We start from the raw sequence: 13,479 nt of genomic DNA on the forward strand, positions 1-13,479 counted from the left end.
GTATTTCACATTATGTGAAAAGACCTCCTGAATAGTTTCTTCTGCCAGAGGACAGGTCTGGAAAGTAGAGGCAGACCCCGGGCGTCATGATCTGTTTTGTTTGGTTGTTGATGTTGTTTAAGTTTTGTACTCAGAGTCAGAGCATTTAGTTTCTTAGTGAAAATTCATACAATGTATTCTGGTCATGGATTCCCTTGCTTATCTCATCCTAGATCCTCACTGTCCATTCAGCTTCACACACTCTTCCTCTCTCTCCCTCTTCAGAAGACAACTAGACAAATAAAAAAACAGAAAAACAAACAAACAAACAAACAAAAACAACCAAAGAAACACAAAAAGAAACCACCCTGGTGAGCACAGTTCTCTTTAAGAGCTGAGTCCGTTTTCTTTTTCAGCTGTGCGAGCGCCATCATGATTCCACAAGTAGTGGCCAATGAAAATGTGATGGTGATTTCTCCAAATGGAATCAATTTTCCCCAAGCAGACAAACACCAGCCTACTCCCCAGAGGCAAGACAGCCTGAAGAAACATCTAAAGGCAGAGGTCAAAGTGTTGGCGGTAAATCCCACTCAGAAATCCGTGGCGTCTGTGGAGGGCAGAGCAGGAGACTGTCTGTATTAGAACTAGAAATAGATTTAGGGTGTAGGAAACCTTCAGTTTAGACAGAGTGGTCACAGAGTGGTCTGTGGATCTGTGGAAGCCCTTGGCCAGCTGCTTACATCACTAAAACTTCCCACAGATTGGCAAGTCTTTCCCTTAATGTCATGTACTTGGAATGAACAAACTCCCATGATCTCATTCAATGCATCAATGGGATTTTGTTGTTTAATTCAGTTTTTGTTTTGCCTTCATGTTTGGAGAGCACTTGCTAGTATTTTCCTTATTAAAATAATTTGTAGGTACAATCTAGGTGCTCTCAGGGTGTAGACCAGCCTTCTCCTCACTAGTGAGAAGAAATGATACAAAAAGACCATTGGTTTGCCTCTCTGTGCTCATCCTGGACTTACTAACTGGACGTGTTTGGTAAAGAAAGGAGATGAGAAGAACACGTGTTTGGTGCTGTGAGGATCAATGGAGCTGCACCTCAGTGTTGTCTGCTCTAACACTATCTTCAAGGGCCTCAGTGTTAGTCAGTTTCAGAACAATGGAACTGATGCCTCACCTTGGGCATGCAACCCTCTGGATTCCTCTGAAGTACATGTAACAGAAGTTTAGAAAATCACCTAATCAAAATTACAAAAGCTGTGAGTCCATGAGGTGAAGGAGGATGTCAGGAAGACAAATTTTCCCTTCAACATAGAGGCAGGGGATGCACAGAATGGCCACCTGGTCTGAAGGTGCCATGGAGCTGGCCAGATACACTGGCTCTGTGTGGTGCTCTGTGGGCTCTGGGTGATGTGGGGAGAGAATTCCACATTCTAGTGGTCATAGTGAGAAGGCCTTCAGATACCTCTTCTTCCCACAAGAGGGAGCAAGAGACTTGCTAACCATAGACTCAGCTCAACACTGGACTAGAGCTGCTAGGAAGGGCCTTGAGCAGGCAAGGGGCTCATGGACAGTAATACCTGAAGGTGGCCTTCTGAGGCTGTGGAAGAACCACATACCCTCCAGAATGAATTTTCCTCTCTCACCCCTGAGCTGTGCGTGTGTGTGTGTGTGTGTGTGTGTGTGTGTGTGTGTGTGTGTGTGTGTGTTTGCTCACTAAGATATTGTAGAAAGTGACCATGCATGAGTCCTATGGGAAAGTAGAGAGATGTCACTGGTCATTGCTGGTTTAATCTCTCATCTCTCTTCTTTCAACAGGCAGTCCAGATCATGTGTGCTGTGATGGTGTTGGGTGTGGGCATCATTTTGGCTTCTGTTCCCCATGCAGAATACTTTACCTCAGAGTTCTCAGCCCTGTTAAAATCTGGCTACCCATTTATAGGCACTTTGTTTGTAAGTAGACTTCTGGGAGGAATAACATGTACAGGACAGAGAAGGGAGATGTCACCTGGCTGCATTTCTGTCTACTGGGCACAAGGGGTTGATGGTAGATCTTGTTCTCCTCTCTGTCATCTACAGAAAGTCTTAGTGTAGGAGGGCCATTCTGAAGATTTTTTCATCTAGTTCAAATAAATGTTTCTTGTGCATATGAATTTTCACCTCACCTATTGAGTTATGATGATTTTAGTAGCCTCTTGAGTTTAGGGGAAAGTCCAGAAAGAGGTATCCAAATGATCTAGGGCTTTCTGTAGAACGCAATGACATCCATGAATCACTTGCAGGAAGGAGCACTCATTCTTAGGATTGGGTTCTGTTGGAGGCACTCAGGGTCATGGACCAGAAATTGCTCTGAAACTCTCCATGTCTGGGGTCAGGAGGCCATGAAGGTCCTGTGCTCCGAAGACACTTCTCCACTAGATTGTTGTGGTATAGTCTGAGTCTCACTCATAAGTGAGATTTCCTGTCACCTCAGGCCAATACATTGTCTGATTTCACCAGTTTTCTATGAATGCCGTATGTTTCCACTCAAAGACACTGCATCATACCGGTTGTTCTGACTCCAGAAGTAGACTTCCTTATTTGGACCCTTTCAAACTTTGTCCTAAATGATTTGACAGTTTCTGAGTTGTGCTGGCTTTTTATGAAATATTCCAAAGTTTAAATTTGTCTGATACTTTGTTAATTGTTAACTGAGTGCAGAGCGGTGATCATTAGGTGACAATGACAGTACTGACTTGCCATACTGCCCGGTTCCCTGAGGGGTGTATACTATAGACATCATTTCACTGTTGACTTAGCCCTGCTCATGGTGCTGATGCAGTGTTTCTAGGCCAGTGCTGTTACTTTCTTTTTCTCTCCTCACCATACTGTGCTCTTTAAACTAAGCAGCCCATGCATTAGAAGAAGCATTCGGTTCTTTTAGTTTTGTGAAGATGCTACGTGTGCACCTGTGGGTGTACCTTAGCCGTAGAACACACGCACAGAATGCACAGACCTCTAGTTCAATCCTTTGCACCACAGAGATCTTTATTTGCATGTAATTACATGCATATGCTACTAAACTTTGCAGACTAGAAAAGACAAAATTACTACCTTTAAAAAAAATTTTAAAAGATAGTTTGCTACTTGATTTCCTTTAATTATTGGATAAATTTTTCTAAGTCATGTTAAAGATTACAATGCAACCTTATTTTTCCTTTTGTTCTCATTTATCTTAATCTCAAGGACCAGTTACTGAAATTCCTATACCTTTTCTCTGTGTTATTTAATATTTTCTCTTATTTCTTTAAGAACAAACTAGCACAAGTCACTCTTAAACTGTTACCAAAATCTGAAAGAGAGAGGTACTTTTCCAAACTCATTTTAGCACACCAGCATTATCTTCATGTCAAGATCATGCTGCACAGCCAGCCAAGAGCATGACAAGAAATGGAAAGTACAGGCCTATGTCATAAAGGATGTACATGCAAAACTCCTCATGTTGAAAATTGCACATTAAAATGTTACTTCAACATGTTCAAGTAAGATGTACTGAAGGAAGTTTGCATGGTTTACATATACAAATAAGAGTGCCATAAATTTATTAATGAAAGACGGGACAAAAACCCCATGGCTATTTTCCATTCTCTTCCCTTGTAGAACAATGCCCGAGGCTCTAAAATCATCTAATTCCAACGTTTCCTTTCCAATTAACAAAAATGTGTTTTTGCTATCTCTTAAAATCTTTATGAATTTTAATGGGATAGATTTCTGCTCTTGTCTACTTTTTCTTGTGTTTTCTGAATAGTACACAGGCAAAGGGACACCCCTGTGAACCTGTGTATATGTCATTGGTCATTTGTTCCAGGAGAACCTGTCACACACACCAGAGAGTAAATTGTGGTCACACAGTACACAGAAATAGAGCTGACAGTGCTTTCTTCTTGTCTGAACAGTTTATCATCTCTGGAATTCTGTCCATCATCACCGAGACAAAGTCAACAAAGCCTTGGGTGAGTACAAGAGCCATAACTCAGCACTGAGGAGCATGACACCCAGAGGGCACACACATCAGGGCCAGGCTCTATCTGTGAGCTGATTCTGGGTTCTCCATATGCCAATACAAAGCACTTTCTTCCTATCATGGTGACCAAAATCACAGAGTGACCTATGTCTGAGACCTGTGCCTAGGAATCTCATGTAGAAATCCTGGTTTCCTATGGTGCCATTGTGTAGGCAACAGGCTATAATGATTAATCTTGACCATCAACTTGAATGGAGTTAGAAGCTCCAAGGAGATTAATAAAGCATACCTATGTGGCTGTTCCATTTCCAAAATGGGATGGTCCTATCCCGTAAGGTAAAAGCCAGATGGAATAGAAAGGAGAAATTGAAATGTGCCTAGCACAGACATCCTCTCACTAGACTTCCTGACCACCATGTCCATGCCTATGACTTTTACTATGACTAAAATCAGTTCTGCTCTGCCACAAGAGTCCCACAATGGTTTTATGAACTTCTGAAACTGAGTCAGATATACTTTTTGTTTAAGTTGTGGATGTGAGAAATTTTGTCATGGTAATAAAAAGTCTAACACAAGCTTTCAAATTTTACTCTGCAGTAGTGAAGCTAATGTGTTATTGTGAAGGAGTTATATTTGTGAATATACTCTATAATCTTACCACTTAATATCATGGGAGACAATGCCACATAATGCAAAATTTTAGGGCTTTAGTTAGTAAAAGCTGACTGATCGAGTCTCCCAAATATGCAGAGTATTAATTACTTCTCTGTTACTGTGGTAAAATGTCATGACTAACAGTAACTGAGAAAGAGGTAGTCTCTAAGTAGGGTAAGGCTCATGAAAGATGCTTAACCAATGCTGAACAATGTTCTTTTATGGAAGTTACAGAAGAGTGCCAGGATAAACCTAGTTTGTTCTAGAAATATACATACTATCAGCATCCTGATGGCAACTATTGTTCAAGGCCTCCAGGAGTTTGATTTTAGTCACTATTTGTGAAAAGTAGCACCCAAAAGCTCAAAGTTCTGAGTGACTTATACCATCTGTCTAAAATATAAGTGACCTGAAATTAAATCATGCTCCAGTGCAACACAGCTGGATTACAATACCCTGTAAATACCTCCCTGTAACCATAGCTTTCAGACAGGCCTTAGCTGAATTTTCATTGTCTATAAGTTGAAAAAGAAAGAAATTTATTTCCCTGACACCATCAATGTTGTAGAGATGAGATCCAAAGTGAACATTGGAACTGAGTAATCTGGAACAAGAGTCCAAGGACCCCTGCACTGTGGTCTCAAGTTACCAAAATCTAGTCTCATTTCTTTTGCCTCACACGGTTTCCACAAATGACAACATCCTTAGTCACATGTAAAGATTTCTGTCTACCACCATCCCCACGTGACCCTAGTTAGTCAATCCTAAGACTTTCCACACTCCAAACGCTACCTGACCCTGGGAACAATGTCCCATACTCACCTTTAGGTGCCTGAGCTTCTAAGAGAGGTAGTGTGTAAGGAATACAGTGTTTCACCTGGCTTTTCTGTGAGGTTGATGCATCCAAGGATGGGGGATGGGAAGAATATGTTATTCTGAGTATAGTAGCCAGCATTAGCTGTGTCCAGTTTCAACTCTTGATACAGATCAGCTCAAAAACAGGAATGGTTTATTTGGACTCATGTTTGGAAGTTTAGTAGTGTATGGTTTTGGTGGATCTATTTGTTCCAAGCTTGTGGACAGGTGGTGAGTGTTATGCTATGAGAGCAAAGACATGTGTCACATGGCAGCAAAGAAAAGAATAAGATGAAGGTACCATTTTTCTGATATACTCCATTTATGGGATCTCCTATGATAACCAACCTTTGATCAGGAGGCACTTCCTGAAAGTTCTGACACCTCATGGTATCATCTACCTAGGGATTAAGTCTTTATTTTATTTTGTTTTATAATGTATTTACATTACATCCAGATCATAATACCCTCACTCTTATCCTCCTGTTCCCACCCTCCCTCTTTCTTCTGCCCTATTCCTCTCTCCTAGACCTCTGACAGCTGGAGTCTTCCTCCCCCACCATCTGATTACAGCCTATCAGGTCTCATCCACATAGCCTGCATCCCTTTTTTCTGTGTTCCCACAGGGCCTCTCTGCCTAGAGGCAGAGATCAAATCTCAGGCACCAGAGTTTGTGTTACAGGCAGTTCCCACTCCCCCTATCCCCCCTTGGCCCACGTGGAGAATGAGCTGTCCATTGGCTATATCTGAACACGGGTTCTGAGTCTCAGGCCACATCCAATCCAAACTATAGCCTTGTGAATGTTGACGGACAGCGAATGCAACAGGTGTCTGCTCCTCCTTCCTTGTTCACACTATCTTGAGAATTTTTCAGTTTTACATTATAAAGTTTGATTTAATGTTACAGGTGAAGATTTTGCCAGGGAACTATTTTCTTTCTCACTATTGAAATCCTGTTTATCCATCTAATTGTGACTTAGATTTTGGGTTTGTGTGTTCTTAGACATTCTTTGGGCCCAATACATGTGGTTATGGTTGGGTAACATGATCTACCAGATATCATCTTTGAGATGGAGCATGGGAATATTGGGGATGAAAAAGCAGGGCCTCTGCTCTTTCTAGTGGTCACATTATGAGTTGGGGAGAATAGAGAAATAAACTGATAATCATTTGGTTGGTAGTGAAGACAAATAAAGGGAATTTGTGCTACATTTTGGGAAAGAGGCACAACTGAGGTCTGCTGCTCATTTCAGGTAGACAGCAGCCTGGCTATGAGCATCCTGAGTGTGGCGTTTGCATTCATGGGCATTGTTATCCTCTCTGTGAACCTGGCTGGTTTGCATCGTGCCACAGAGCAGTGTGAGCAGAGCAACGAGACTAGACCGACTGAAATCTTTTATCACTACAGCACAGACCAGACTTACTGTTCCACCGCCAAGGCTGTTCTGACTGTACGTATTCCTTCAGGCTGCATTGACCATTTTTAGTTTGGGGAAAGTAGTGCTCTTTTTTTTTTTCCTATCTTTTGAAAATCTTTCACTCTGTCTGGTTTGAGATCTTAGGGAAGGGTCAAGGCTGAATAAAGCCAAGGTAAACAATGTTAATGCTTTTAACCTTTAAATCATTTTTAACCCCAAAATGACTGAGTCAAAAAACATTAACACACTTTCCAGAGAGGTGGATATATAGATTGCGCATAGATGTTTTTAGAACAAGGAGAATAATTTTAAGTCTATATTTAAAAGACACCCAGAAGAAATTAAAATGTTCACTTTTGTGTCTTGTGTCTTGTGTGTGTGTGTGTGTGTGTGTGTGTGTGTGTGTGTGTGTGTGTGTATTATTTTACCAGAGCTAGATTAATAGCTTATCCAAATTCCATTGATTGTTAAAATTCTGAACTTTTGAAGTATATAACAAGAGCATAGCAAGGAAAAGAAACCTGAAGCATTTTTCATCTTTTTAATATACCTTAAATCACTTTCTAAGACCTCTACAACTTACATTTCCACGCCTTAAGACACTTTCTCAGACATTTATAATGTGCCTTAACACATCTTAAAATACTTTTTAAAAGACATCCAGAACTTTCAGCGGCCAGTAGCTGTAGGAAGGCAAGGAGTTTGGAAAAGGGAGGGGTCCAAAGGAGAAGAGCGAGTGTCTCACGAGGTTGATTTGCCCATGTGGTGGAACAACACTAAAGGGCGTAGCTGCAGGATGACCACGTCATGGGCACCCTAACTGCATAGCAGAGACATGGCCACATGGTGGGCGCCCCAACAGGCGTAGTAGAAAGATGGATGGTTAGGTCAGGTGGAGGGAAGAAGCAGCTGAAGAGGCAGACTCCAGAATAAAGGTTGGTGAGTAGCAAAAGCCAGAATAATAGAGTGATCAACACATACCCCAGGAGAGTCAGATCACCCTCTTGGTCAGGAACAGCAGATTTCCTGGAGGAAGGAAGTCATTTATGCCTCTCCCAGGGGGGAGAAGGCCTAGGGACCAGGGACAACGGCAAAGAGGACAAAGGTACAGAAAGGACAGGTAACCAAAATGGTTGGATTATATAGGAAGGAGCAGCGCAGCCCCTTCACTAATTAGTCCAGGGTAGGAGGTGGGGCATGGAAACCATGAGGCCCTTGTATTGAGTAGGGAGAACCTGTGGCCAGGTCAACTTTGATACACTACGTCACCCATTGGGCCTAGGACTTGAGACTTAACAAATAAGAACATGGAATTAAAAGGCTATAATTAAAAGGGGTTACATGGTAGTAGCAAAGAGTTGAGGGAAACTTACCAAATAATGTAGGTGATGAATCCATAAGTGTTGTTTTTAGAGCTTCTTAAGAATAGGGAGAAAGTTTCCATTAAAAGCATAAATCATGAGGGCTCAAACCAAGAGAGCTGGCCCACAGATTTGTGAATTAAAACAGGAAAACATTCCCAAAAGACTCAGGTGATCTAGACATGCCAACAAGGAACCTGGCACATGTGTCTGGTTGAGGAAGTGAAGTGAGCTGAGCAAAACTCAGCTAAGCACTGCGAAATGGATTGTGGGTAGGGCAGGGGGCTGGGTTGTCAGTGAGTTGGCTCCATCCAGGGTCACAGTAGGTAGGTCAAGGCATGTGTGGAAGCAAGCCCACCGTGTCTTTCATTTCAGTTCGAAGAAAAGATGGTTATATGAGGAGAAGAGAAATACAGAGAGGTGGGAAGGGTGACTGGCAGTGACATGAGGGAACTTCATTTTATCAGGAGAAAGTAGTTCATTTTGAATAACATACCTTCAATTAAAACATCCAAGGACATACATTTGGCCCCCCAATACATGGAGAGAAAGAGCAAAGTAGCAATGATGATCCTGCAGAATATTCATTCAGTTATGACAATAAAAGTAAGATAAGAAAAAAAAAAAAAAAAACACCCTGCTGGAAGCTGGCCAGACAGAGAGTTCTGGTTAACCTCAGGCTTTCTCAGTTCCTTATAGAGATGGGTCCATGGTGCCTTCTTCAGTTAAGAAAGCCACAGTAAGAAAAAGTATATGTAAGTTAGACACATATCAATGGGAGTAAATTACTACCTGGAACAACCAAGTCTGACTCCAGAAGCCTGAAAAAGCATTGAGGAGGAATCTGCAAGGACCACACAGTATGACGTCATCATGAGCTATAGGTTCACAATGCAAGTCAGAGAGTGGGCTGAGCTTATTTGCGAAGACTGTGTCTAGGACAGAGGCGTGGTCTGTCTCCTCTCTACGAGTGTGTGCAGGTTAACGAAGAGTTTACAACATGGCGTTCATCTTCTTTCCCATCAAGTGGCCTTCATGAGGGACATCTTGGAACAGAAGTCATGGGTGTGCTCTTTACCTAGACCCTGCTTTGGTTTGTGCTACTGAAGACTGTAGAAATTGGGTTGCTTTTCTGCCTTTTACCACCAGAAATAGAAACAAAGCCTGAGGAAGGAGGTTCTATCAATACTGACTTTTACAAAGGTTTTGCACGGTCAGAATCCCACTAGCCCTCACCAGTCTCTGCAGAAAATATTACACATGTGTGCTAAGTGAGCAGACAGGAGGCAGAGAAGCTGAGACTTGCCAAGCCTCACACTAGGCCGCAGAAGAGAGACGAGAGCAGGGGCTGTTGGCTCTGTCCTATTGGCCACTTCTCCTCTCTGCTCCCTCATTGAGTGAACAGTGTAGTCAGGGATCCCTGCCCAAGAGGGGTCAGAAGAGGAAGTGGCATGAAACAGCTGTGTCGATATAGTTTGTCTTCTTCAATCTCTTCCTCCAGAGAATGAAGAAACCAGACATTGATTGCACCACATTTCTAGGTTAGGGAGGATTTATTTGCCTTCTTGATGGTGTCTCTGATGGCGGAGATGGTTTCATCTCTACAGTCACCTCCCACCCAGGCATGAGGGCATTGGCTGACTCAGTCACACCCACCTCTCCTCTCCTGAATTTAGGGAGCCCTTTCCCTGATGCTGATCTGCAGTGTGTTGGAGCTTGGGCTGGCTGTGCTCGCTGCCATGCTGTGGTGGAAACAGGGTCATTTTAACTTCTCTCAGGTGAGTATGCTGGCGGCCCCCCTCAATCTTGCCTGGTGTTTCTTTAGGATGTGTTGATCTATGCTGTCATGAATAGGAGATAGGATGACATCAGTCACCATGACATGAACACCAGGTGATTTGGACAGGGAGGGAGGACAGTAGATAAAGGCATAGAAGGCAATTTTGTAGCTGATGAAGATTATCTGGACATGAAAACAGGTGAATCTAACGCATCCCCTGGTTCTTTCCTTCCCTTCTGCAAACAAAGGAAGTGAGGCTCTGGGAAGTTTAATGTGTCTCCTGGCATTATGCTGAATTTGCCTGTCTTGGAGCCTGGCTGCCTCCTTTCTAATTAGAAGTGCTTCCTCCTAGTCTCTTTAACAGACTTGCCTTAATAAAGACCAATTGCACACTTGGATGTATTCCTTCAGCATCTTAGGCTCTGTTCTCCTTTCTTCTGATCTTAAAATTTTTCTTACATCAAAGATATTAGGGAAGTAATGTTTAATATGAACATGTAACTTTTCCCAGCCAGCTCTCAGAGTGCACGGCATCAGTAACTGAACCAGAAGCCTGGCTCTAACCACAGCCTCAGTTAGCGTGTAGAAGGAAGATGACATGTGCATAAAAGAATGGCTTGCCGTTCTCGCCTTAGAACCTCTACAGCACTGAATGAAATCCTATCGTTTAAATACACGTGTCTATGTATCTACCTACCTTCCAATGTGCACATGCATACACATGATTATATGGATCTGTATGTATACACATATTTATTTGTAGTCTGAAACCACATATTTTCTTTATTCTAGAATGTGATTTTCCTGTCTCGTAACTCAAATAATGAATCCAATGTGGAGTCAAAGGCACTTTGTAACCCTGCATATGAAGAACGATTGGTTTCTTAAGAAAACAAAAATCTCAGAAATATACAGTGATATCGCAGAAAATCCAGCCATGACAAAGTAACAATGTTTGTGTCTTATATGTGGGCTCTTTATACAGTGAATACCAGTAATGAGTTGAATATATGTGTTCAGTAATATCCTATTGATTTTCATGGCCTTAGCTTCAGCTAAACTTCTGTCCTGGAAACAGCAGACAAAGATTCCCAGATATTTCTCAGCAAACTAACAGAATGGTTCGGGGGATTGTGGTGGAGCAAAAGGGCAACATTTGTTTGTCCCTGCAATTAACAGAAACAGTTAACTACTAACAGTCCCTGTGTTTCATCATACCAATTTTGTTCATTAGTACATAGAAACAAGTGGCCTGCAATGAAGTCTCAAGAAGTATACACGTTATTTTTAAAATATAGTCTTTTGCGAATATATGCTTTATTTTTGTAAGGGTTTTTGTTGTTGTTGTTGTTTTGCCTTTAAGCACAGATCAAGTCCCTTGTGATACATATACACACAGCTTTGATATCCCTTTGCTCTCTATCAACCAATGCCCCCCAAAGGCAAGAGAAAAACAACTAGGTCTCTCCTCCTCCTCCTCCTCCTCCTCCTCCTCCTTCTCTCTCTCTCTCTCTCTCTCTCTCTCTCTCTCTCTCTCTCTCTCTCTCTCTCTCTGTGCGTGCATGTGTGTGTGTGTGTTATGAATCTGTATGAATGTTTACAGTTTAGCAATGTGTTTTGGAGATGCCATACTTATTTCTAGGATTCCCAGAACAACTAAGTGGCATTTCTTTGCTTCTTACAGGAGACTGGAGAGATGTTTTGGCAGTTAAGAGCACTGATGGTCATATGAGGACTTGAGTTTCATCACCAGCACCCACATGGCAGCTCACAGCAGTATGACACTCTTTTCTGGCCTTTCTGGGCACTAGAACACAGACATACATCCAGGCAAAATACCCATAAAGCATAAAACATATTTAAAAAGAAATTTATAGTAAGATGTGGAAAGTGGAGAATGACAATAAAATATGGATCAAATTCTATATGCCATTAAGATCTATTTCAGTCCATAATAAAAATACTCACTGTCATTTTCTGCCCAAAGGCATTTGTAGAATAGGAGAGTCTTTCTTTGAGACATGTTTGCAACCCTGGCCTGTCAATCACGTGACTCCTACTGCTTCATTGAAGGAAGGCTGGACACCTAGAACTCACAGTTGATGTTTTTATCACTGCATCCCCACTCAGCCATCACTGTTTGCATCAAACTTTCTAGACCTCTTATGAATTTCCAACTCTACAGAATCTTAAGGAACATAAAGTTACATAGTGAACAGCATTGTGCAACCAGTTAATATAATTAAATGAAACAAGACCTAATAACAGAAAGATGTCTATTATGAAATGCACTCAAGAGTAATTACCATACAGGAATTTAAAATGTGAATGGTCATATAACAAGTGAAGAATTGGGAGCAGTAGTCACAAACTTTCCCAGAAAGTGAAACTCAGGTCCAGAGTCTTCATTGGTCAGTTAATACTGCTATTTAAGGAACATATACCGATCATTTGCAAATGAGTCTTATTAAAAAGAGAGGAGAATAGGACATTCCAATCTTATTCCATGAGTGTAGTATCCTGATATCAAAGGCATAAATCTTAGATGAGATGAACGCTATGGAAAATTCACTTCCAATGCATTTTACATCTATCTGTTCTGCCAGTGCCTCAGTGTCATGGTGTCAATCACAACCTGGACAAAGGACATACGCTTGGGACCTCCTTCTGCCTTCTTACACTGTTTCTTTTCTTTCTTCTTTCTTTCTTTGTTTTGTTGTTGTTGGTGGTGGTGGGTTTTTTGTTTGTTTGTCTGTTTGTTTTGTCTTTGGGCTTTTTGGGTTTTGTTTTTGTTTGAGACAGGGTGGGTTTTTTGTTTGTTTTGTTTTGTTTTGTTTTGTTTGTAGTCCTGGCTGTCCTTGATTTGCTTTGTGGACCAGGCTGGCCTCAAGCTCACAGCAATCTGCCTGCCTCTGCCTCCCTGAGTGCTGGGACTAAAGGCATGCGCCACCACACCTGGCTAGAAATAAGGAATCAGGCAGACTGCCTACCCAGACATCCCACAAAATAGGCAGGTAGCCTTAGGGAGCAACCTTTACCTGCTCAAAAATTTGTCTCACATAAGCAGTGAGGACTCAGGCATCACCACAATCATTATTTTCTGTACACATAAGGCATCCTTTTTGCCTTCTCATAGCTAAGTTCACACTGGCATTGGCTGTGTTCCTGTGGCATCAGTAGGCTTTGAACCTCATAGTCTCTCTCTCTCTCTCTCTCTCTCTCTCTCTCTCTCTCTCTCTCTCTCTCTCAAGTTAGTACTTCTATAAAGCACTGTTAATAATTTTTAAATTAGTGTTGGGTTTAATAATTTCCATTTATAAATATTCTCATGTTTAACCCAAGCTATTAATTTTTTAATCTAAATAAAAATTTAAGCGTTTTTCCTTCAAGTTTTATACTCTGCCTTTTCTGTAAAGTTTCTAT

The 13,479-nt window shown here is 41.7% G+C and overlaps 1 protein-coding gene and 1 non-coding gene across 2 annotated transcripts; one reads left to right on the forward strand and one right to left on the reverse strand.

Annotated features, from left to right (window-relative positions):
- Positions 1–411: 411 nt before the first annotated feature.
- On the forward strand, positions 412–10,969 carry LOC127189374 (membrane-spanning 4-domains subfamily A member 6B-like). The gene is made up of 6 exons (XM_051146165.1): positions 412–558; positions 1,804–1,938; positions 3,921–3,977; positions 6,751–6,948; positions 9,953–10,054; positions 10,849–10,969. Exons 1-6 carry the CDS (start codon positions 412–414, stop codon positions 10,942–10,944), a joined length of 735 nt encoding a protein of 244 aa, XP_051002122.1. The 3' UTR covers positions 10,945–10,969.
- Positions 10,970–13,030: 2,061 nt separating this feature from the next.
- On the reverse strand, positions 13,031–13,173 carry LOC127190237 (U12 minor spliceosomal RNA). Its single transcript, XR_007830736.1, has one exon. It is a non-coding gene; the product is annotated as a U12 minor spliceosomal RNA (small nuclear RNA).
- Positions 13,174–13,479: the final 306 nt, after the last annotated feature.

This window comes from Acomys russatus, chromosome 5 (genome assembly GCF_903995435.1).
Source record: "Acomys russatus chromosome 5, mAcoRus1.1, whole genome shotgun sequence".
NCBI lineage: Eukaryota > Metazoa > Chordata > Mammalia > Rodentia > Muridae > Acomys > Acomys russatus.

What these genes read in the sequence shown, in the direction of transcription:
- LOC127189374 (XM_051146165.1), top strand. Translation starts at nt 412, where the DNA reads ATGATTCCACAAGTAGTGGCCAATGAAAATGTGATGGTGATTTCTCCA. An exon ending in CCGCCAAGGCTGTTCTGACT is followed by an intron (nt 6,949 to 9,952) that starts GTACGTATTCCT and finishes TCCTGAATTTAG; the next exon opens with GGAGCCCTTTCCCTGATGCT. An exon ending in GTCATTTTAACTTCTCTCAG is followed by an intron (nt 10,055 to 10,848) that starts GTGAGTATGCTG and finishes TCTTTATTCTAG; the next exon opens with AATGTGATTTTCCTGTCTCG.